Source organism: Ptychodera flava, chromosome 1, assembly GCF_041260155.1.
Source record: "Ptychodera flava strain L36383 chromosome 1, AS_Pfla_20210202, whole genome shotgun sequence".
NCBI lineage: Eukaryota > Metazoa > Hemichordata > Enteropneusta > Ptychoderidae > Ptychodera > Ptychodera flava.
In genome coordinates this window covers 1,491,182-1,516,567 of record NC_091928.1, presented here as the reverse complement: position 1 = coordinate 1,516,567, position 25,386 = coordinate 1,491,182, and the positions used below count along the sequence as shown (strand labels likewise).

General features: G+C 36.7%; 2 protein-coding genes across 7 annotated transcripts in view; both read left to right on the top strand.

The window, feature by feature from the left end:
* Window positions 1–24,763, top strand: part of LOC139152027 (mediator of RNA polymerase II transcription subunit 25-like) — a 69,782-nt gene extending 45,019 nt beyond the window's left edge. For 4 of the 6 annotated variants that reach the window (XM_070725469.1, XM_070675425.1, XM_070677690.1 and 1 more), the window contains exons 14-18: window positions 5,228–5,335; window positions 6,267–6,440; window positions 8,708–9,064; window positions 16,404–16,658; window positions 19,866–24,763. In XM_070725469.1, coding sequence (XP_070581570.1) covers window positions 5,228–5,335; window positions 6,267–6,440; window positions 8,708–9,064; window positions 16,404–16,658; window positions 19,866–20,141 — 1,170 coding nt within the window. In that variant the 3' untranslated portion in view covers window positions 20,142–24,763. The remainder of the gene's footprint in view (window positions 1–5,227; window positions 5,336–6,266; window positions 6,441–8,707; window positions 9,065–16,403; window positions 16,659–19,865) is intronic. The other 2 variants (XM_070678509.1, XM_070676923.1) reach the window with 1 other exon arrangement.
* On the top strand, window positions 20,671–22,592 carry LOC139148626 (uncharacterized). Its single transcript, XM_070720150.1, has 3 exons — window positions 20,671–20,689; window positions 21,028–21,627; window positions 22,501–22,592. Exons 1-3 carry the CDS (start codon window positions 20,671–20,673, stop codon window positions 22,590–22,592), a joined length of 711 nt encoding a protein of 236 aa, XP_070576251.1.
* Window positions 24,764–25,386: the final 623 nt, after the last annotated feature.

Here is a 25,386-nt window from a genome sequence, read left to right as displayed (position 1 = left end):
TCAAAAATCAATAACTCAAGAACAGCTGTTTTGATTGCTTCGAAAATTAGTATGCAAGTACCTTAGGTAGACCTAACACAGTTTTATGTATATTTTGAAGATATCTTGAATTTTGTATTTTTGCTGAATTTTTTAATTATTTTCCTCATTTTAAGTAAAAATTCTTCTCTGAAACCGCCAGCACAGTTTCTCTCAAATTCGTTGTATGGTTGCAAGGGTGTTACCCTTCTAATTTGTTGAAATTACGACAAAATTGGAAAAATTGCTGTTTTGGGGCAATTTTTGTCATTTTTGGTCAAGAAATCATAAAAAATATCTTTTTAAAGCCCCTGGACAGACAGCTTTTATATTTGGTGTACAGATGTCCAGGGATGACAATAGTTAGATATGTGGAAGTTGTCCTGAAATATACAAATTTGTATTTTTAAAACAATTTTGTCATTTTTGGTCAAGAAAACTTGTTCTCAAAATTACTTGTCTGGTAGCTTTGTAATTTGGTACAAAAGTCCCAAGGGATGTCATTAGATAAATTTTCTGCTCAAAGTGTTGGGAAGCCCCAAATTTTTATATTTTAGGTAATTTCTCAGTTTGTGACCTTAAATTACCTACACCAACCGAGGATATGTTATGAGACAGTTTTGAAGGCTGTTAACATAATTTTGTCATATTTGGTATCGATTTGTAGTAAAATTTGATCCAGAAAGCAAAGCTGAGGTAAATTTTTTCATTGCGGATCAAATTTTGCAACATTTCTACGTAAGATATACAAGAACTGCTGAGAAATTTGGATCCAGGATAATTCCAGACGTCGTAATCACCCCCACGGTGGAAGGCATTTAACTATCTGTAACTAATTTAAGGGCTGTTTACATTCGAATGATAGCACTCATAGCATTATAGCTGGCGCAATAAAACTAGGAACACCACCAGTCCTTACATACATAAGGAAACCGCTGGCAATATCCCTATATCGGCAAGTGATTAGCCAACAGCGGTATCGCTTGTGAGTTAGATCATCTTACAGTTTGTTTATCAAAAACACTGTGGGGTACTCTTGCTGTGTCTCATAGACAAAACACCATAGCAGAGGCCGTTCATTTTGCGTGAAGGATCGTACAATAAAGGATTGGCGTTTTGAGTAAAGTTACATTGGTAAATTTCAATGACCAGGGAACCTACATCTGATTTTACTTTAATCACATTGACATCATGATGAAACCAACTCGACCGTTGTTTGAGATGATACGTTAGTACACGGTACAGAGTACCTTGTGTTGTAAATTCGTCCCATCCCCCTGTTGTCGATTTAGTCGGTACCGGTAAATATCAATGGTAGAATCGAGACTGTCTATGGTTTTATCAATTGGAACAAAAATGTTTCGATAGATCAACTAACACAACCAAAATTTTATGCATTTTCTTCAACTTTAAACAAATAAGTCATGGCCTTTTCTTGACATCGCCGTTTTCGTTGAAATGCTCTCCCCATAGTTGGTAGGAACGCTCAGGTTTGCCTCGGCTGTACTGCCTGAGAGATGGCTTCTTCTTTGGCTATTTTTTCAATTTCGGAAAAAAAAATATCGCCAACTATTCCTTTTAGTGCACATAGTGCAAGTCTGTCTTAGGTTTGCAGGAAAAATATATCGTTGCCTCGCCAAACAAATTGTTGGTATCGGGCGACTGAAATCGGGCCAGTTAGTTCAGGGTGGTTTGTACCCGTCTTGCACTGGGTAGATTTAGAAGCAAAATGTAGATTATCAACACCATTGATGGTATGCCTTTTTTCTCACTGTGTTGTCTCATTTCTCTGTAATTTTTGGTGATGGCGATTTGAAAATAGTAATTTCTTGTCCGCTGATCGTGGTGATTTGGTGTAGCTCTCAGAATTCGAAGTACAAAACGTCGATGTCACTGACTGCGGCCATGTCGCAGGAGAGATACATTTTCAAACTTTGGGTCAAACCAAGTTTACCTTCTGGATCGGATACGTTGACGTCCAAAACAAACTTTGCCATAGAGATTAAAAGCTGCAGAATTTCAGCGTTCTTTGCAATTGATGATATGCTTGCAACATTTTTATTTAGACAGTCCTTTTACATCATACGTTTCTTGAGAATACTATGTGCCCACTTCAATCGGATACCCCTATGAATAATGATATCATCTGTATGACACATACAAATACACGTAAATGATGACTTCTTGTGTCATGTCAAGGCCGCGACTCCCGGCCGCGACTCGGACATGGTGTACATTGTCTTTGCCTCTGAGGAGAGGTTTTCAGAAATAAAGCAGAGAAAAGGTCTGGCTTCATCTACGGTTTACTTTATTCTTCAAAATTACGAAAGCCGGCGACGACAACTGTAGAGGTTATAGCCGACAGTTGAAGGATGCGTGTATTAAACATAGATTCCCCGCCATACACCACGCTGTGCAGCAACGAGTCAGACTATCCAAGCTCGCGCTTTATTTCATCTTGATAATCAGCTGATACACTGTCTGAAAACCCAAATCTTGTCTGTATTAGTTCTCACAGAATTTCGCTACGACATGTCGGATAAAAGAATGTCGAAGCCTGGAAGTTTTACTTTAGCAACTTTTTTAGAAACTACATCGGTGCACGGCCAATAAAATACACACCGGTATAGTAGGCGGTACCACCATTGGTTATCTACACAACCTTCTATTCCTCACTGTCACTCTTAGAAAACGCATCTACTTTAAACCGGTCGACAAACAGGTTTTTTCGAAACGAAATTAGAAATTTAGCGACTTTGAATTTCACTCAAGGAAACACTGTCGGTTAGACGGGAAATTGTTGAAGTACATGCTCAAGGTAATGTGAAAAAGGTTCATATACAACATACAAGAAAGAGACGCACATTGTAAACATCGACGTAAGCTGAGCACTTTATAAAAGTAAAAGTTAAAAATACAGATTTCACCTCAATGCTGGGCGTAATTTACAATTTTTGTGAGATAGTTGGAATGACGGCATTTATGATGACAACGCCTGTCGAAACGAAGCCAAACGATAGCAATTAGACCTCCATGACGGTACCTACCGTTTTCTGTCCTATACTTTTTCTTCATTTTGAGGAAAAGTCTGTCAGAAACGGTTGCTTCAACAGGTTTCCTGCTCATCGAAATTTACCAATGTAACTTTACTCTAAACGTCAATCCTTTATTGTACCATCGTTCACGCAAAATGAATGGCCTCTGCTATGGTGTTCTGTCTATGAGACACAGCATGGGCACCCCGCCGTGTTCTTGATAAACAAACTGTAAGATGATCTGTTGCACTAGCGATACCGCTGTTGGCTAATTACTTTCCGATATAGGGATATTGCCAGCGGTTTCCTTATGTATATAGGGACTTCGGTGTACCTAGTTTTATTGCGCCAGCTATAATTAAAACCTCCCCAAGGTTGTAAATATATTTCCTGCCATCTGGTCTTATGTAAACATGATCAACAAAGGGATGGAACATTTGATATTCAGGAGGGGGTAGGATCTAGAAGATTGATGAGGTAGCATTACTTTTTACCAGATCCCTTGTACATTTTTTTGCCCCACTCTTTATTTTTTCCCCACTCTTCGAACCTTTTCTTTTTATCAAGCCTTCTCTGGTTAATTTTTTTGTTTACATTTCCTTATGTATGTAGGATCTGCTTGTCCTATTGCTATAGAAGTTGATATGCATGTTCCTAAAGATGACCTCCAGTACCTAAGTTGCAGAGCTTATTTGCTTTTGTCATTCTTGTTTTTCTGGTTTAAATATTTTTTGAATGGACCAACTCAAACCAAATGTGAGCATACTGTCCTTGACGGTATTTTTAGCTCATATTTGGTATTTATGTAAATACCAAAAAGAGCTTATATGGTGAGTCGGTGGTGTCTGTATGTATGTATGTGGGTATGTATGTGTGGATGTATGTCTGTCACACGCAAAAGCTCCCATACCGCCTAAGCTACCATCTCAGTATTTGGTGTACAAGTAGATGCAGGGGTTGAGATGTGACATTTTTCAAATGAACATGTCAGTGTCAAAAATGTGCAAATGAGGTAAGAAAAAGGGAAATTGTGCAAATGTTCAGTAGTGGTGGAATGCCAATGACTGAAACAGGATACTCCACTGACCTTGAGTCATTTCCTGTCATTGTTTATGAACTGTTACATATAAACAGACCTGCTCAAACTAAGGGACAGACCATTAGATCGTGGGAGGGAGGTGGTCACAATGAAATTGTGAACACTTTTTTTACAATTGTAAATTTCTAAAAAAATTGTTTTTCCAAATGAGAAAGGCTGTGCTAATTTATTTTTCTGAGTAAATTTTCAGATTTATAATTTTTTTTAGTTCAACGCTGTCTGAGGATACAATGTACATCCATATCACTTGCGCAAATAAGATTGCGTGTTGTAACTACAACATACATATGGCCTTGTGATTTATATTGCTGATAGATTTCGCAAAATGTTGCAGATCATCTTTTGACAAACTGAGAAGCTGTTTGCATAAAATGTGGTGAAATTTCAATATTTGTGTTTTTAGGACAATTTTTGCCCTTTTTTGATCAAAACGTCTATTTCTCTATAGCAGCATGTCCAACTTTTGTCATTCTTGTTTTCCTGGTTTAAATATTTCTTGTTGTTTTTCTGTTTGTACTGTGCAGAAATCATCAACATAGAATTTTCTTGCATTTATTTATTGTTGATCTTTGGTACCCATATTGGTATGTGCCAATTCTGATCAAATGTGAGCGACACTGTATAATGGCGGTATTTTTATATAACCAACTGTGTTCAAAAGGTGATAGTGGCTGTAAAATAATACAGCTCATTATTGTCAGTATTTAGAAAGAGTAGAAATTCTGCCTTTCTGTTTGAGAATATTTTTCATTTGAAAAATCTGTACTCAGATTGTGACATGCAGTTCAATACAGATATTCATAGTGTATGGAACAAAGCAGTCATCACGTCAGATTTACAGAGGTATATTCCTACTGACATTTAAACACAAAGCAAATAGTTTCAACTTATTAAAAATTCAATTGAAAAAAAAATTGCGAGATGTGAATTAAATAGATACACAAAATAGAAAATAGCTGTACCAAGTTGATATGTGCCTCTTTGAGTCAAGATATATGCCCCTTTAAGTCATCTTGTCTGATACTTGCTTTGAAGTCATCCTGTTTATGACTTCTATTTTGGTTTTTCTTGACAGCAAAGTCTGGGTGCCATGTTTCGCAATTCTCGTACAGTGGAGTTTCAATTTATGAACAACAACCAAGAGGCTTTTAGGTCTCTCTTTAGAATTATGTCAGGAGGATTTGTAAGTACTTTTCTAATTTCTTCAAATACAATCTTCTTGGAACTCTAGTTTCTAATCAGTATAGAATGTAATACATAAAATTCTTACATCAAGTGTTCAATGTATGTGTGTGTGTGAGTGTGTGTGTGTGAGTGTGTGTGTGTGTCTGCATGCACATGCATGCGTGTATGTATGTATGTAACAATGTAACAATGTTTCTGTTTTTAGTTTATGATGAACAAGTTTTGTTCAGACTGACAAGAAGGAATTATTCAATTCACACCTGAAATCGATAACCCATGGAATGTAAATTGCAAATGTGAATAAGATATACAAGATAATGAAGACAGATTCAGAGGGGTTAACTTGCTCCCTGGCTGCTCTATGAATACAAAGTCATGATTTGTATTTGAATTTCAGGGAAGCTTTCTTAGGAAATCATCCTTTCATTGACAGCCAATGGATATTCCCAATTGACAGCCAATGGATGTTCTCCATTGACAGCCAATGGATATTCTCCATCGACAGCCAATGGATCTTCTCCATTGACAGCCAATGGATATATTCCATGGACAGCCAATGGATATTTTCCATCGACAGCCAATGGATGTTCTCCATGGACAGCCAATGGATGTTCTCCATTGACAGCCAATGGATATTCTCTATTGAAAATGACTCACCATGAGTTGATGTGCATACTCAAAACAGTTCTCATTAATACACTTATGTATAAATGAAACATTAATTTAGAAATTCAAGCTCAGCATAAGGTGACACAGATGTGTTGCCTTTTGTCATGATTATAAAATGTCACTTGTACAAATGTTTACATGTGAAATGTGCCTTTATGTTCACATCTACATTTATGTACTGTATTTATGGTATGCACAAAAAGCAATTCTTGAAAATGTGAAGAAATGATTTTGATCATAATGTTGATGATTTGTTTCAGGCTGGTTGTGTACATTTCAACTCTCCGGCTCAATGTGATGTCCGAGTGCTTATGTTGTTGTACATCCATAGAAAGAGACAATTCATAGGACTTATCCCAAATGATCAAGCTAGCTTTGTTACTGGCATTCGTGCTGTCATAACAAATCATAAAAATAAACAACATGTTCAAAAGGTACGTAACAAAAATCGTAACTACAAAAGTTAAATGTTATCATTTCATATCTTGCATGTACAGGATAGAGTTGATATACCGTCTTTTCGTGTCAAAGGTCATACCATAATCTGTGTAAACTCTTATCCTCTCTGTATGAGTTAAAATAGGTTGTGTTGTGTATTACTATTTGTAATAAATCTATTGAAAACATTTTGACTGTAAAAGGCATAATCAAACAGTTGCTTTTCAGGACTAGAAGCTGTTACTTTTGATAAGTTTTGCACCATTTTCATTACATGTATCAACAGCAAGTTCTTGTTCTATTCCTCAAAGTATATTGAAACACCCACTATTTCACTTGTCTACACAGCGCGAGTATGTGTATAGTGCACTGTTATTGTTGATATTTGAAATGTAGTCCTAATAACAATTGATATGTCAACAATCACAATGCAGTTTACACATATAGTTGAGTTAATGAGCTAGATACTGTGTCTATCAACATTGTTTTGGGGAGTAAACCCAAAACTGTGGTTGACACACAAAACAAATACCAGAAATACAGGGAGTAAACACAAAACTGTGGTTGACACACAAAACAAATACCAGAAATACAGGGAGTAAACACAAAACTGTGGTTGACACACAAAACAAATACCAGAAATACAGGGAGTAAATCCAAAACTGTGGTTGACACACAAAACAAATACCAGAAATACAGGGAGTAAATCCAAAACTGTGGTTGACACACAAAACAAATACCAGAAATACAGGGAGTAAACACAAAACTGTGGTTGACACACACAAAACAAATACCAGAATACAGGGAGTAAACACAAAACTGTGGTTGACACACAAAACAAATACCAGAAATACAGGGAGTAAACCCAAAACTGTGGTTGACACACAAAACAAATACCAGAAATACAGGGAGTAAACCCAAAACTGTGGTTGACACACAAACAAATACCAGAAATACAGGGAGTAAACCCAAAACTGTGGTTGACACACAAAACAAATACCAGAAATACAGGGAGTAAACACAAAACTGTGGTTGACACACAAAACAAATACCAGAAATACAGGGAGTAAACCCAAAACTGTGGTTGACACACAGAACAAATACCAGAAATACAGGGAGTAAACCCAAACTGTGGTTGACACACAGAACAAATACCAGAAATACAGGGAGTAAACCAAAACTGTGGTTGACACACAGAACAAATACCAGAAATACAGGGAGTAAATCCAAAACTGTGGTTGACACACAAAACAAATACCAGAAATACATTGTTTTGGGGAGTAAACCCAAAACTGTGGTTGACACACAAAACAAATACCAGAAATACAGGGAGTAAATCCAAAACTGTGGTTGACACACAAAACAAATACCAGAAATACAGGGAGTAAACACAAAACTGTGGTTGACACACAAAACAAATACCAGAAATACAGGGAGTAAACCAAAACTGTGGTTGACACACAAAACAAATACCAGAAATACAGAAAAATCACCACAGTTACAGATACCAGTACATGCCCTTTAACATTGTTCTTGTGTTAGGCCTCTGAGGTGAATGATACTGATTAACAACTTCAAATATTCTTCAGTTGCTGAAAAAACCAATCTTCAACTCTTCCTACTCACAGACTTGATATGATAAGTCATGAGTAATTATTTTAATTTGATGACACAATCAGATGAGCTGACAGTGTCTGTGTAGGGTATACTGTCTTGGTCAAGTAGCATCTTTTATTAAAGTTACACTGTTTTCTTGTTCAGTTCTCCGTAGTTAGAAAAGTAAGACTTGTAAATTTTACATTGTACCAGAAACATCTGTTCTTCATTATTTAAAGTTTTCTTTCAGAAATGAAATTAAAGCAGCTACTGTTTTCTGTAATCATTCTTGATGTTGTCAACATTTTCCTAATTTATGTTCATTTCATGGAAATAAATATGATGTTTGTCTTCACACACTGATCAAATTTTCACATTTTCAAGAAACTGTCATTCACTTCATTTTGATGCGATTTGTTATTGAAATTTATAATTTGACTTTGGTATGAGTAGGATATGTTTGTAAGTTTTTTACAATCACTGTAAATCATAGAAAATGATAACAAGATGTCCATTAATCCATAAAGGCCAAATTAAAACTACTTGATAAAATTAAACTTGGTTTACTTATAATTTGTCTAAATATAAATGCTTTCTGCTGTATATTGTTTCCTGTTAACTATATCTTGATTCACATCATCATGGTAACAAAAGCTTTTCATAACAGTTACAGCATCGTGCCCAACTACAGCAACAGCAACAACAGCAGCAGACACAAGTCAGTTCAGCGTCATCGTTGCAGTTTCCGACACAGCAGAACACAACAACAGCAGGACAGCAATCTTTGCAACACCTTACTGCTAGTAGTCTCAGTAGTATTGGTCTTAGTAGCCAGCCACAAGTTACTGCTACCCAGCCCTTGATATCACAACCACAACTACCACAACAACAACAGCCTAGTCAGACACCACCACAACAACAACAACAGCAGCAGCAGCAACAACAACAACAACAACAGCAACAGTCAGTTGGATTGCAGGGTGTACCAAAAGAAACCATCCAAGCACAGCGTGAAGCTAATTGGGTATGTAACATAAATAATGATACAAGATTGTGTCAACAAAATGTCAATATTTGTTCTAAAAGTAATGTTTTTTGACAGTATACACAGTTCAATATCATTTCTATCAACTGAATGTTGCAGGTAGTGTGAAAAGGTTTGTCTACTGCTCTCTAAACAGTGTTGTGTGACCACTAATCCATTTTGATATGCCACTGATTTCAATGTCTTCCCATTTGTTGAAGAAAATTTTTACGCATTATATGCATTGGTATTTCCTGTATTGAATGAAAAGAGTTCAGGGCTTGCATTAGATAGAAGAGACAAAGTCTTTATAACATTCAGCAACCCTGTTATGTAGTAGTGAAGTTGTCTTATTAGAATAACAGTTCCACAGAGAGGCAAGTCAATTTTTTGTGTAAAATTTGTGATGTTGGCATTTATTGAAGTATGGTTACTAGAGAGACAACATAACCATGATTGAAGAAATGTTTCACTCTCGAAAAATTCTGCTTTGCATGTGTTTATGTAAACATGCAAAATACTGAGGTATCATTTTTTTAGAAAATGACCCAGAGATAGAGATTACAAGATGATCTCAATTTTCAAATATGCATGACTGACCTCAAACATTTTTGCAGTTTACTCCTTGATAGTGTTGGATTAATATCTGCGTATTAATTGATAATACATTAGCAAGATTTGCCAGATGGAATAGTGTTTTGAATACCATGACCAGAAAATTTCAATATTTTGGTGGCTGTACCAAGGAATACTTAAGGTAGTGACTCAGGTTCGTGGACACATATTTTCAATCAAAAGTTTCACATAAAAAAACGGGGTCTCACACCCAACATGTGGTACATTTTCTGTTAGGTCTATATTTGAAGAAGGTAAAAATTTTGTTTAGTTGTCAAAACATGCATTCGTATGTTTGTTTAAGTCAAAAATGTGTGATTTTGAGTTTTTTCACTTAAAAAGTATACGTAAGAATTGGCAGCACCACTAAGTGATCTGTTAATGGCACTAGACAGCCAGATATACTGGGGGGAAAATCATGTTTTGGATTTTTGAAATTCGCTTTTGTTTCTGCACAGTGAGCCTCGGAAGTGTGAACTGTCGGATATTTGCATAAATTAATGGCGTTTGTTCACGTTTATCAAGTTAACGTCCCTTCAGGGGGGTTATCAAAAATCTAAAACACTATTTTACTGGTCTAATCATGAAGTGTTAGCATGCGAAGAAGTTGGGAAATCCGCCCACGCGTCGCCGACTTACACACATTTGAAGATGCGCATACATAGCAACAATTGGAACTGAGAAAATCGTCGATTTGTGTAAACGTCCCATTTTTCACACAAAATCGCCGAAAAAGTCAGATTTTTGCGCATTTAAAAAAAATTCATTCGATCTGGGTCTAGTTGAAATATTAGGCATCAGATTGGAGAATTTCTGACAAGTCCTGAACACTAGTTCGCCTAAAAATGATGAAAATTGTGCGTAGAAACGTGAGGCTTTTCAGCGTAAGCGGTGGGTACTATTTACACGATAAACACTAGAAAGATCATTCAGGGCATAATCTGTTTGTCAAATACGTATCTAGCTTTATTAAGTCCCCGCAAGCGGGGACTTAATGGGTTAGGTCATGTCCGTCCCGGCGTCCTTCCGTCCGTGCACCTGTCATCAACGATTTCTGTGGCATCTGTGAAGCGATCGTTTTGTAACTGGGCATAAATGTAGTACCATATGGTCTCTTGATGCACAGTCCTTATTATCTCAAAATAATTCAATTTTAGTCACCAAAATTACTCTTGATGTCTTTTATTCAGACTTTTTTTCTCTGAATCCGAATCTGAAGCCAATGTTTGGATCATGTAAATACCTGATGACGTAAATCACCGGACTGTACGATTATTTATGGGGGAGACGCTAGCAAAGGTTGTAGTCGATTCCAAAAGGTATTTCGCAGGACTGGTGACGGTTTCGGTTGGTCAGTTTTAGGAGTTTTAGACGTCAAGCGTTGTCTGTCGTGATGAACGAGAGCCACAGAAAGCTTTAGTAATTTGCAAAAAATGTCATCTCGTCAGTTTTAAACGTCATCGTTGACAAGCACTACGGTTGTTTATGCGGGCTACCGTAAAATAATGGTATGGTCAGACGATTTGAATCGCTGGTGATCACATGCAGTGAACATGTGCTCTGAAATGTGGCTGTTTGACAAAGTTATCTATCTGTTTGGGATCAGACGGTCCGTCATGAAAAATGAAGGCGGCGTTCGACGTCGACTGCATTGGCCACGAATGATGCCGTCCGCAAAGTAATGCAGTACCGAAAAACCGTCATTAATATTCAACTTTTTTCGCTACTCGGAAGTTGAAAGAACGGCTAGTACGGGATCGAAATAAAATACTCGAGAAAGAACGTCGACTTTCAAAGTCTGAAGGAGCCATGCTCTGCCCGATGGCTATCCCTTGGTGGAGCGTAACGGTGCGAAGGCCCGCACTGTTTTTGGAGTTTGGTGATGAATGCCGCAAATAACAACGTTGCAGACGGCTTGTTGAAGCAAACAATATTCGTTCGTATAGCCATGACATGCATGTCGATGATGCCGATCATTGATCAATGTAATTTTGTCTTTCATAGTCAGGATGCAAACCTTTCGATAATACAACCAATGATACAGTCGACCATCGCAGAATTACGGACAGTGTTAGATGTAAAGGAATCATGAATGCAACCTTTCGATAATACAACCAATGATACAGTCGACCATCGCAGAATTACGGACAGTGTTAGATGTAAAGGAATCATGAACGCGAGTTCAGAGAAGAAATCGAAGCCAACCACACGACCTGATATATGCTAATGAGAGCTGCGTCATCCGCTTTGCCTGTGCAAACTCGCGTCGACGCTTCATCGCGCCGAACATTTGATACAGCGAACGGAGGAGCGATTTCCTGCCAACTGTACTACATGTACTAATATCCTATTGTGTCTTGACAAAGTCATCAATGCAAGTAAATACCCAGAGATTGACAATGAACTCCATGACTACGGTATCGAGGCACTTGAAACTTCATCGATCATCTTGGATCAGACTACGTAAACCGTGAGCACTCACGGCAACGCGTTTAGAAACGACTTCAGACAAGCGAAGTTTACGCTGAGAACTCGGAGTCATGTCGTTTGCTAATTCAAGAATATGCGGAAAGGTTTCCTGCAGTTCGACAATTGACATGTATTGCAGTAGTAATTCCTGTATCCTTGGTTGCATGCGAAAAGGGCTTCAGCTGCTAAAACAGGAGCCCGTAGTAGATTTTCCGACGGCAATGTAGATAATTTGATGTTGCTCTCAATGGAAGGGCCGTGTGTTGCCGATTTCCCGTACGGCAGAGCAAGGGAGATATTTGCCTCGAGGGCTCGCAGAAACCCTAGGAATTCTTAGATGTTGAATGTTATTGACATGATACTCAGAATTCAACATTAACACAATTATCAGTAGTTTACAGCTACTAAACATTCCAAACAATGTAAACAGCGGGGACTGTGTCATCTTTCGATGACTTGTTATATTAACTGTACACTGTTTGGTAACGGTTAGAGTCTGGTTACAAGACTAGAAAAGTTTTAAAAAATACAGCCGGAATGGTTTACAGGTCTGCATTTTGCCGACGATGCGCGTTCGCTTGCTCGCAAGCGCGCGACTTCCGGTCTCATAGCCCGTAATTTGTGCTCATAACAAGTGTGAAATGGTTGTCAAGTTCATTTTGGCGCCGATTTTTGTGCCTATAGTAGAGGACGTCACTTTCTTGCGTGCTTTCGAAGATGAGACGACCAACTCTCGATGCTCTAAAAAATTCTGTAGTTGAGAAGTTCAAGGAATGCGAGTAAGTCTTTCGACTGTGACATGTACTATTATGGTCCCGGGTATGAAACCAAAATCAACTTCAGTTACACGTAAAAGCGATTCTTCATGACTTAAAATAAACGACTGAGGCGATACTCGACAGATTCACTGATTGTAAAACTGAAATTGCGACGTGTCCCAGCGACACTCTCTTGACCACAGATAGAAATAGACTGGCACCGATCGTGAAGCGACATTTCGCGTACGTTTCTGTGCTCTAGACCGACATAACAGTGTCGGATTGACAATTTAAAAACTAAGTCCAAAATATGGGGTGCTGTTTTAGAACCATATTTTCCAGTGAAGATTAAATAGAGTCTCTTTGGCCCCCGCTTACGTTTTCTACACCGCTTATACTGCCAGCTGTCATCAGCCATGTTGGAATTGCGTCTCTTATGAAAACGTGCACGCATGCGCAACATAGTGCGTAAAAATTTACATAATCTCCTTCAAGGTATAACGATAATGCTGACAGTAATCCGGATAATAATAATAACTCGCGCAGTGATATATATAAACAATAACTCGAGCAGTGGTTAGAAGGCCGTGTTTTCACTAAAATTTCAGATATTTCCCAGTACAATGTTACCTCACAGTTTTCTCTAATACAAAGATCATATTTCAGAATATGAAATAATCACAAAATCGCTAAAATTGACCAACGGACCTGAGTCACTACCTTAAAGCATTGGAATATAGCAATGATTATCAGACAAACCAGTTAAACTTATCTAAAATATACTGTACATGAAAATATTTTGTAGATATAAACCAACAGATTTGGCATTCAAGATGTAGAATTTCACATAGTTGTCAGAAAAATCATATTGAATTCAAATATCGAAAAATGAGGACGGTTCTTGAAGATTGTAACTTAACAGCTTTACAGCTTAGTTTTATAACACTGAGTGTACTTAAATATGAGATCCTTAACTGTTACATGGTTAACCCTTTGTTTAAGTTACATATCATCATAACTGCTATTAAATTTCTTTTGTTTTAACAATGTAACAAATTTTTGCAAATTGTAACATGCCAAATTTGCATAAACGTATCAAAGTTCGAACTTGAGCACTACAAACCATGGAGGTATAGAGGCTTTATACCTCCATGTATCTACACATACAAATGTCTGTCATCTTGCAAGTTGTCGTTTTAGTGTCATTCTTTTCATTTCATTCATGTTTTGTGTCCTTAACCCCTTAATTACCTTGAACGCCGGATATATCCGGTGCCATATTGAATTACTATGTACCTTTAGTGCCGGAAATATCCAGCACAGTTAAATTGGCGTATTTGCTTCGTTTTTGTCCCTAAAAATCCCATAATTTCGGCGTCGGCAGGCAGCGCGACGAAAATTGATGTATTCCAAACTGGCCTGAATGTGATCCCGCCCCCGGCCAAGTATGGCCAAAATCCGGAAGCAAATATCACCCATGACCTTGACCCTGAAAGGTCAGGCTGATCACAGAAGCGTCGCGCTGATTGTTTACAGTTTTCAGAAGTACGGACGTTCGCGAAGATTTTTTGGGTTTTTTTTAATAAAATGAAATGTTTATTTATTGAAAACAAATGATTTATATGTAAATATGTTCTATTAACAGCAGGATTCTGTGAATGAAACTATAGGAAATACAATTTTTTACTATAAGCCAGTGAAATTTTAGCAGCCTTATTATCAATATGACTGGTCACATGACTGGTCATGTGATTGGTCATGTGATATGTTGTTCCCTAAAATGTATTTTTAAATATTTTGAATCATTTTTTGATAGCCATATCCATTTTTGATGCATGTTTCTGCAAGGAAGACATAAAGCAGGTGTTTACAAATAAAATGTGTTGATTTTCAAATGCAGAATCATGTCAGATGCTGATGTTTGTGGTTCATTTACTCTGCCTTTTGTGAAAAAATCTTAAACAGGTACATCTATAAATAAAGTAAAGGGTAGTTATTATTACATATACGTAAAGACAATGGCATGAAAATTGCAACTGTATTCAAATTTGCGTCATTTTATGGATTCAAAACACGTCCTGATGCTTCAAATATTCATATTCTTTACCAACTCTGGTCACATGTGTCATGTGACCAGTCACGTGACCTGGAAATACAAAACTAATGTATTAAAAGTGGGAAATTTCATGCTGATTCAGAAAATATATGGTTTATTGGTACTTACTTAATTTTTACTCTAAGCAGTGTTCATGCAATGACCACACCCAAGATTTTATCAATATTTACATAAGGGGCCTGGTATATAAGAATTATGTGCTTCCTTGTCCTTGTAGTTCTTCGTCAGACTGGAAGTAATTCATCATGTATGTTGTTTTCATGGCAAGAGTTATTAAAGTTTCCGCTCAAAACTGTTTCTTGTGCGGAAGAAAACAACTAGCTACCATGAATGTGAATGTTCAGTTACAGCTGATATGTATACCATTAGAAAGGCCAGGAAATCCTCTCTCCAATGATCATTACATTACACCCCCTATAACAGGAATTGAGTATTCTAATTGGGTTGAAAGTTCACCTACACATATATGTGCAGTTTGCCCATGAGGGCGCCCTCTATTTCCTATGCATTTGTTTGCAGTTAGGAAGGAAAGCCCCCACTCAATTATCAGATTTATCTAATATAAATATTAGTTACTTGATGAAATATTCAATGGAAAACAAAAGAATGACAAACTGTAAATGGGCTATCGACACATTCGCTAATGCGAGAACCTGGGATTGAGAAGGGGGCCTTTTTAAAGAATTGACCATGTAATATGCAGACAGAAGATCGTTCTTTTCTGACAAAATGTACGGTACATTTGTCAGGAGAACCCAATGATTTATTAAATACAAAAATACACTTTAAATTGAATATTTCTGGGGTTTTATAGTTTGGTCTGCATTCATCTGTGTGTGTGTGTTCACGCAGATATCACAGACATGCGTGGGTCAATTTTCTTTCCAACATGGCATAGGGATAATTCAGTATAGGTTTAGTTCAAGTGTACATATTAATTCCAAAGTGTTTGCAATTGAGAATGAAAAACGTAAAAGTGATTGAAATTTAGAAAATCTAGAACAATCAGTCACTTGACTTTTGATATTTAGTTTGTAAGTATTGTTGCTAGAAATAATGAATACCACAAATAATCAATTCCATCAATGACATACTAACCCTAATATCAATAAATGAAACAGACATTTTCATCACAAGGTATCCTAGATAAAAACTCAAAAGAATATAACTTTGACGCAACTCATAACAGAGTGAGACTTGTAGCCATGTGAAAATTCTGACATACTCAGCTCATACATGAAGAAGGACAACTCAACTTGACAATTATTGCACTGATAACAGACAAGAAGAGTTACAACACAAACAGGGACCAACAGATCACAAAAACAGTTGATCATGTGGGGACTATGTTACTGACGATGATTTTTTCGCTTGATTGTAGAGGAACATTCAAGCTTTGCAGAAAAATCTGGAAATGGCTCAGAAGAAGGAACAGGAGTTAAAACAACAGCAAGATCAGCATGCAAGACATACACAAATCCTGGCACAGAGACAGCAAATTCAGAGACTGCAAAGAGCACAACAACAACAGCAACAACAGCAGCAACAACAACAACAAGCAGCACAGCAAGTTCAGTCATCACAGATACAATCCACCAATCAACAGCTGAGACATCTTTTACTCAGTCAGCAACAAGTAAGTTATACAATAGATATATCAGCAACAAGTAAGTTATACAATAGATATATCAGCAATAAGTAAGTTATACAATAGATATATCAGCAACAAGTAAGTTATACAATAGATATATCAGCAACAAGTAAGTTATACAATAGATATATCAGCAACAAGTAAGTTATACAATAGATATATGCTGTTGGCTCTGTCAACACTCTTTTCATGTCTCTCACTTTCCAGTATTTCTGTCTCGTTAACAGTTCTGGTGTACAGTTTATGACACCTAGGAACAATTAACAGCTGTGTGTATAGATTCAAGGTTGTGTTTTTAGGTGTCCGTGGGGACTTAGAGGTTTGGTCATGTCTGTGCGTGCGTCCGTCCGTCCGTTCACGCAGATATCTCTGAGATGGCTGGAGCGATTTCATTCAAACTTGGTACAAGGATTACTTCATATGTCATACAGATGCACGTCAATTTGTTTTGTGATACGATCCAATATGGCCGCCAGGCGGCCATTTTATTACGATTTTTTCATGTACACAGGCATAACTGAGGCATGTTCCAACCGATTTTATTCAAAGGTGGTACAAGGACATTGACCAATGTCATAGATATGCACGTCAATTTGTTTTGTGATACGATCCAATATGGCCGCCAGGCGGCCATTTTATTATGATTTTTTCATGTACAGAGCCATTACTCAGGCATGTTTCGATCAATTTTATTCAGAGTTGGTACAAGGACATTGACCAATGTCATAGATATGCACGTCAATTTGTTTTGTGATACGATCCAATATGGCCGCCAGGCGGCCATTTTATCACGATTTTTTCATGTACAGAGCCATTACTCAGGCACGTTTCAACCAATTTTATTCAAAGTTGGTACAAGCTTATTGACAAATGTCATAGCTGTGCACGGCAATTTGTTTTGTGATACAATCAAAAATGGCCGCTGTGCGGCCATTTTATTACGATTTTTTCATGTACAGAGCCATAACTCAGGCATATCTCAACCGTTTTTATTCAAAGTTGGTACAAGGACATTGACCTATGTCATACATATGCACGTCAATCTGTTTTGTGATACGATCCAATATGGCCGCCAGGCGGCCATTTTATTACAATGTTTTCATGTACAGAGCCATTTCTCAGGCATATCCGCATGTTTCGACCAATTTTATTCAAAGTTGGTACAAGGACAACGACCAATGTCATAGCTATGCACATCAATTTGTTTTGTGATGCGATCCAATATGGCCACTGTGCGACCATTTTTTACGATTTTTTCATGTCCTGAACCATAACTCAGACATGTATCAAGCGAATTCATTCAAAAGTATTTTTATCACAGACCTAATGAAGAGGACTCTATCCTCTCTGAGGACCTGTGATCAAAATACCCATTAACAAGTGGGGACTGTGTCATCAACGATGACTTGTTTTTGGAGGGGGGGTGTGGTCAGAGAAAACTCTGTGTACTGCACCAACTAATAAACACAGTACATGCATTGGGTAGTGATATCTAGGGGACTAATGTTTTACACGAATCAGTCGAGATTTTCTATTCTAACAGTCAGTCAGACTTGAGTATTAATTGACCTTAAGGACAAAATGGATATTGGACCTCATTACTTGCCATGACAGTGATTTTGTATTCACCGAATGGCAAATATACTAGCCTGCCCCATGTAAAATGGATATTGGACCTCTTTACTTGCCTTGACATTGATTCTATATTCACCGAATGCCAGATATACTAACCTGCCCCATGCCATATGTACCGTACCTACAACAGTATTAATGAGTGTGTATAATGTAGGAAGTATAATCTTTGACGAGTAGATCTCAGTAGATTCATGTCATCAACATAGTTGATAATCACTTAGTATTCACACTACTACACGGCCAGTGATTGACTCAGTGGGATTAAAAATGGATTTATTGTATGAATGGCTCTGTGTCCAATCAAAATTGCTGTAATAAATGTGTAATTCTAAAAGAATTTGGGCATTTTCTGATCTAATATGTCAATAAAAAACGTTGAATTTATGGATTTTATTCATCTGGAGATTGCTGTGGTCACTTGTCATTGTCACCACATGGTCATCACATGACATCATTGTCATTATGTGAAGTCATCATCACTACATGAAGTTGAAAAGTCAATTAAACCAGAACATCTCAATTTCAATGCACTATCTATGTTTTCAGCAGTGCAAGGTTCAACTGTGAAATATTCATGCCAAAACTACGCTAAACCATTTTTCCTTTCCATAGGTAGAGATACCTGCCAGATAACTGTGAAAACAAGTTTTGCTCAGAGTTTAAAAATAACAAGACAAGTACCTGAAGCAGTCATTAGACAGTAATTGTCTTGCAAAGCATTAAATTGATCAGTTATCAAACTGAATCACTACAATGCTAGCAAATTTAGTGGCAAAGAGAAATTATTCTGAAATTCTTTACATTTTCAGAAAATTTTCAAAACAAGTCCAACAATAAAGTTCTCCGTATGATGAAGGACCATATTGTCTTATTTAGGACTTGAAGCATAACATGCTGTGTATCACAGGGACAGGAATTGTAACTTTTGACAATACATTGTAGTCGCCCTACAAATATGATGCATAGTGTATAATATGCAGCACAGTTGTTGACAAAAGGATTCTAGCATTCAATGGTTCTACTCTGAAATAAAAAGGACGCGATGCGTTCTACAGACTCAGTACACCCAAATAATCACGTGATGCGGTACAAACAAACCCACATGTGTACTAATGCGTATGGAAATACACGTACGTCTATGCGCGTTTGCGCACATGGCTTTGTTTGTACCGTGGTCGATTCGAATTCCGGGTTTGGCCTATTGACAACATTAGACAATACATGTGTACAATACACACATGTTCTGACAAGTTGAACCCTAGTTTTTCAGCATGGTTTTGGGAGGCAAAAATTGTACTTGCCAAAGTGAACAAAACTACTGGAAGATAAATCCAAAGTGACAGCTGACGGAGACATAAAAATATTACACTTCTTGGTCAGAACTGAATCTGTCAGCTTAGCAAGCAATATGTGCCATTGAAAGCAATCATAACTTGGCGAGTAGGCTGCCAGATGTTTTGTACTGTACTTGATTATAGGTACGTTAAAACTCTTGCTCCAATAACATCAACATAATAGAACTGTGTATATTGATTTTATTATTGACTTTGTCGACAGCAGCAACAACAGCAGCAACAAGGAGCACAACCAAGCATTCCAACACAGCAACAACCGTCAGCACAGCAACAAACATGGCAACAGCAACAGTTATTTCAACAACATCAACAACAACAACCACAGCAACAGCAACAACAGTTGTTGTTGGGACAACAGCGGCAGCGACCACAAGTTGCTCAGATGGGAATTGCTCCAAGTATGCAACAAGGAACATCACAGCAAAGCAGTGGCTCTATAGCAGAGGATCTCTCCCTTTTTGACATTCTCAGCCAATGAACTACCTTTTTGACTGAGTTTGCTTACCCTTCTCAAGCTGCCACCCCCACTTTGTGTACAGTGGTTTGTCCTCCTATTCATTGATAGTCTACATACAGATCATGTGATTGTGAATGATCACAAATTTCAATAATGTAGTTTTCAGACCAATTCTTACATTTCTTCCAAACGTTTTACTTGTAGCAATATTGATATAGAGATGTTTCCTTTCAAAACAATGCTGGTGATTAGAACCTATGATGTCTTATTAATCTGTTTATCACAGAAAGTGATGAGTTAAGTCTGTCATGCATCTTTGAATTTGTGTTCTGTCCTTGAAAAGAACTCAGCTGGTAAAATTAGAATATAAGCATGAAGTGAAATGCAAAGGATTTCAGTTTTTATGTATATTTTTGTATCTGATATATAGTTTTAGTAAAAAGATGTGATGGACACACATGAGTTGGCTGTTTGGTTCTGTGATGCCGGGCAAAGATTAGTGAAGTTTGAAAAGCAATGATAGTGTTGGCATGGATGGGATAGTGTTAGCATGGATGAGATAGTGTCAGGTGTTCAGCTGGAAATCCAACAACCTCTGACTCTGGTAAAGTAGTTTGCAAGACACAATATGTAAAATAAATGAAAACATTACAAACATGTGGAAGTCATTTTTATCATGGATGTTGATGAGTGACGTGACAGGCAAACGGTAACATAGAAGTGAGCTACATCAAGCTGCAGAACAGCCATGACAGTGTTCACTAAAGCTGTGATTCTATCAAATAACAGATTTTTGTTGATATTTTGCCAGTATCAAAAAGAAGGTTATTTGCATCTGAAAATTATTCAGACCTTTCTTGAAGAATGCTTATCATGTATTTGTTATTTATTAACATACTTTTGACAGGATACCAACAACCAACCATAACTCACACAACACTGACAACCAACTATAACCCACAAAGAATACTAACAACCAACCATAACCCACACAGGATACCAACAACCATCTATAACCCACACAGGATACCAACAACCAACTATAACCCACACAGGATACCAACAACCAACCATAACCCACACAGGATACTAACAGCCAGCCATAACCCACACAGGATACTAACAACCATCTATAACCTACACAGGATACCAACAACCATCTATAACCTACACAGGATACTAATGACCAACCATAACCCACACTGGATACCAACAATCAACCATAACCCACACAGGATACTAACAACCAGCCATAACCCACACAGGATACTAACAACCATCTATAACCTACACAGGATACCAACAACCATCTATAACCCACACAGGATACTAATGACCAGCCATAACCCACACAGGATACTAACAACCATCTATAACCTACACAGGATACCAACAATCATCTATAACCCACACAGGATACTAATGACCAACCATAACCCACACAGGATACCAACAACCAATCATAGCCCACACAGGATACTGGCAGTCAAGCACAACTACAACTGTTGTAATATTTTATATTCTAATATTTTTCTTGATATAAAACACAGCTTCATTATTGTCTACTGTTGTGTTTTGATCATTCAGAGTCTTCTAAAGTTCAAACACTTTGTTTTAAGTTTACAAGTTTTCAAAGACGCTGAGTGGATTTTGGTGAATGATGTTAAAGGTTTGCTGAAATCATGAATGTTATATTGATGTTAAAGGGATGTGTAACCATTCTTAAAGTGACATTGATTGTCAAACAGAAGAATGCTGTGTATGAAATCAAATTGAGTCTATTATGGATGTTATGTGATATGTTTTCCAAATCATGTGCCTTTATTCCTATTGAAAAGACATTTTTATAACAATTTACCTGTTTAGGAGAATAACTTCAGTGACAGACTGAAGAGTGTGATACAGGACTGTCATGAATCAGTATTGATTAAATACAAATTGAAGTAGAGATTGTAGAAAGATAAGTTTTTGTATTGATCAGCCAGCTTTGGAAGTGTGTATCACTGTTGTCACATAAACTGTCATTGTGGTTTCCTTAAGCCATATCCATTGTTTTGATCTGTGTAGTCATAGATATGATGTAACTCTGATTAGTACTTGCTTTAGTTAAAGGGGCAAGATTATCAGCTTTTGTCTCAAAACAACTTTCTAAACTGAACATAACTTTTGGAGGAGAATAAAGGAGCAAGCTCATGTGGATTGTCCGTATCAACAAGAAGTGATGTTAGATTCAGGGATTAATAACTGCTACTGTAAAGTGTCCACCCAGACTTTCCCATACCAAAGTATAAAATGCTTTCTTGGCCATTTTATCTATGTATCTTATTGTATTAGCAAATAGAAATGGTAGATGATAACATCAAAATTTTGATATTTTAAGGCACTAGCAAGCAAGCCAAAGCTAACCATAGAATTGAACTTGGAGAAGTCACAGCAGAGTTATTCTGCCAACTGACAAACAAAGCAAGCTAGTGTAAAACAAAAAACAAGTGGCTATTGTTTGAATTGAGTATTTCATTTTTTATCTTGGATTGATAAAAGCCTTTATGATTGTCATGTCTAAAAGGGAGGTTAAAGAAGATATAAATGACCTTCTATGTCACTGTACAACTTGGGCAACAATTTACAGAGCAAAAAAGATATCTACTTTGAGAGGATCTACCAACTGCTACATTGCATGCTATAGTAGGAAACCTAAATGCGTTCATCTGATCATAAGGCTATGCAAATTGTTGTTACTGTTTTTGCAATAGGAGAATGCATAGACACTTTAAACCTCTGTGTCATTTGTGAAAAAATTTGGTTCCTATCCTTTGTGTTGTGTTTTAAGATCAAGAAAAAATAAAGGGCAAGATGAAAGGATCTGAAACAAGATGCGTGCTTCACCTACAATATCCATCAGATTAAAGATAGATTTATTTACACCTTTCTATTGTTTGGAAGCAATAAATTTAGAATTTCAATGCAATTTCATCTTTCCTGTAAGTGTAGAAAACAAGCTGTTCTCACAGTGGTTGTATATTTATGACTTCCAAAACAGTCTTCATCTTCTTTCATCAGCGAGTATTTTGTCAAGGCTTTGTGTTCAATGTCAGCAGTTCTTCATTGCAATATTTGCTTTGTCATCATGTAACCTTTATTGCAATATTTGCTATGTCATCATGTAACCTTCATTGCAATATTTGCTTTGTCATCATGTAACGTTATGTTGTATTTCTCTCACTTTGCATTCAAGAAAGAAGCTAGCACTATCAGCAACATTGTGTGAAGTGTTAGGTCTTAATGAAATATAGCAATTCACAAACAAATTAAGAATTGTAAGTATAAATCTGTCATAGTAACATACCAACTTGTTGCATGCATATCCATTTGCACGTTACATCCAGCTGATATCCAGGTTAAGTCAATTTTCAAGGTTCTTGTCTGTTTTCCAGATCTCAGAAGTACAAACAAATCACATTGCAAAGCAATGAGTTGAGAGTTTAGCTGTTTAAAGCTTTGTATTATGATACAGGACAGTCTGTGTAAGAACTGGCACATGATGGAATTTGGAACAGAGATCAATAGACAAACAGCCATATACTTGAAAAGGTGTCAGACTATTATGCTGCAAGTGAGTTGTGTCCATCTAGAAGAAACGGGAAATATTTTTTCTCAGTTGACACAAATTTTTTTAAAAATTAGGTAATCTCAGCTAATGTGAATTATTATAAAGCTACTGTTTCAGCTGATGGGAGTATTTCATTGGCATCAGTCCAAAAGTTCTGAATAATACTTTGCAAAGATGTCTGACACTTTAGAACAGCTTTCAGTAACATTGTAAGTTGTCATGGTAACAAGATGTACAGAAGGAGAATGAGGAAGACGCCATATTTGACAAGATTTGATGTTTTGTAAAATATTGAAAGAAATTATTGAGTTGGCATATGTTCATATTCATTTATCAAGAGTTAGTGTTTCTTGTCATTTGTAGTTTTATGATGCAAATACTATTTTTTTTTAGCTGTTTTTTCCTTCACTTTGGTAATCATGGCTAAAAATGTAAAACTTCAATTACCAGCAAATGATTATGATTTGTATAACATCTGAAGTTCTTTTTGTAATGTCAGATATTTGAATTTCAGTGACTCAGACGAGATTTGCAAGTGACATGAGATAAACTATCACATAACAGGAAGTGAAAAACATGTCATGATTTCGATCATTTTAGACATTTTTTTGCCATATTGGTAGTTTATACCATGCAAGATTTTTTGAACAAGTTTATGTAATAGTTCTGCCATTTTATTTTGTGTAAAAAGTGTTCTTAATGGCTGTAGGATTCTGTATAGTGCCATCAGGAGACACACATTTTTTTTTTTTCTTTCGCATAAGATGCTAAATTTTTCAAGTTATAACTGTTTTGTATGAAGAATCTTTTTGTATGTTGTTCAGTTCTTATGAAGAGCTTTTGAGAACTTTTTCAAGTGCACTTTAAAGAATTTTGCAGTAAGCTGATTGAATGCAGAGTTTTGGAGGAGCATTGTCTAATTACTTACAACAATTTTCCTACGATCATTCAATACTCACATGAGATATGGAATACTAATACTTGTTATTTCATGAAACCATTTTACATACTTAAATAAATATTCAGAAAAATACTTTGTTGATTGTGATTTATAAGAAAAATGGATGCGTTGTATATAGAAAGGTATTGCTAGTAATAGTAATCATAGACTGATCAGACAGGGTCAATGACCTTAGCAGCAAGAATAAGGTTAAAGTTATTCAAGTCCATATGCCATCTCCTCTGTCAAGTTGTAATAATCATTGATTTTGTTTTACCAGGATAAGATACCTTATTTGACAGCAAGACACCAATTTTCCAATTTTCTAGGTCAGTGTTAAGATTAGTGAATATTGTGTTTAAAGACTTGTTCAGAAACATGAAGCATGGTGCAAATGTATTACATAGAGGCAGGTCATTTGTGTATACAGTGAAAACTAATGTCTGTAGTATAGAGCCTTGTGTAACACCAACACAAACATCAATTACATCTGAGTTTTTGCATTTAAACTGGACAAATTGTTAATGTATGTGTTTGCATGACTTGATATATCAGAGAGTGGTTAGAGCATAGATCTTCAAGTTTTGAAATCTTGGTTGCGTGATCAACTAACAAGATCAAATGCTTTGCAGAGATCCAGAAATACTGAACCACGGTCCCTGGTGGAGGGACAATGACTGAACCAACGCTGTTTCCACAGTCAATTTCTCTAGTCC

Excerpts from the sequence above, each read along its gene's own strand:
- LOC139148626 (XM_070720150.1), top strand. Across the intron at positions 21,628-22,500 it reads CAAGCACAACTACAACTGTT|GCACTAGCAAGCAAGCCAAA; the intron begins GTAATATTTTAT and ends TGATATTTTAAG.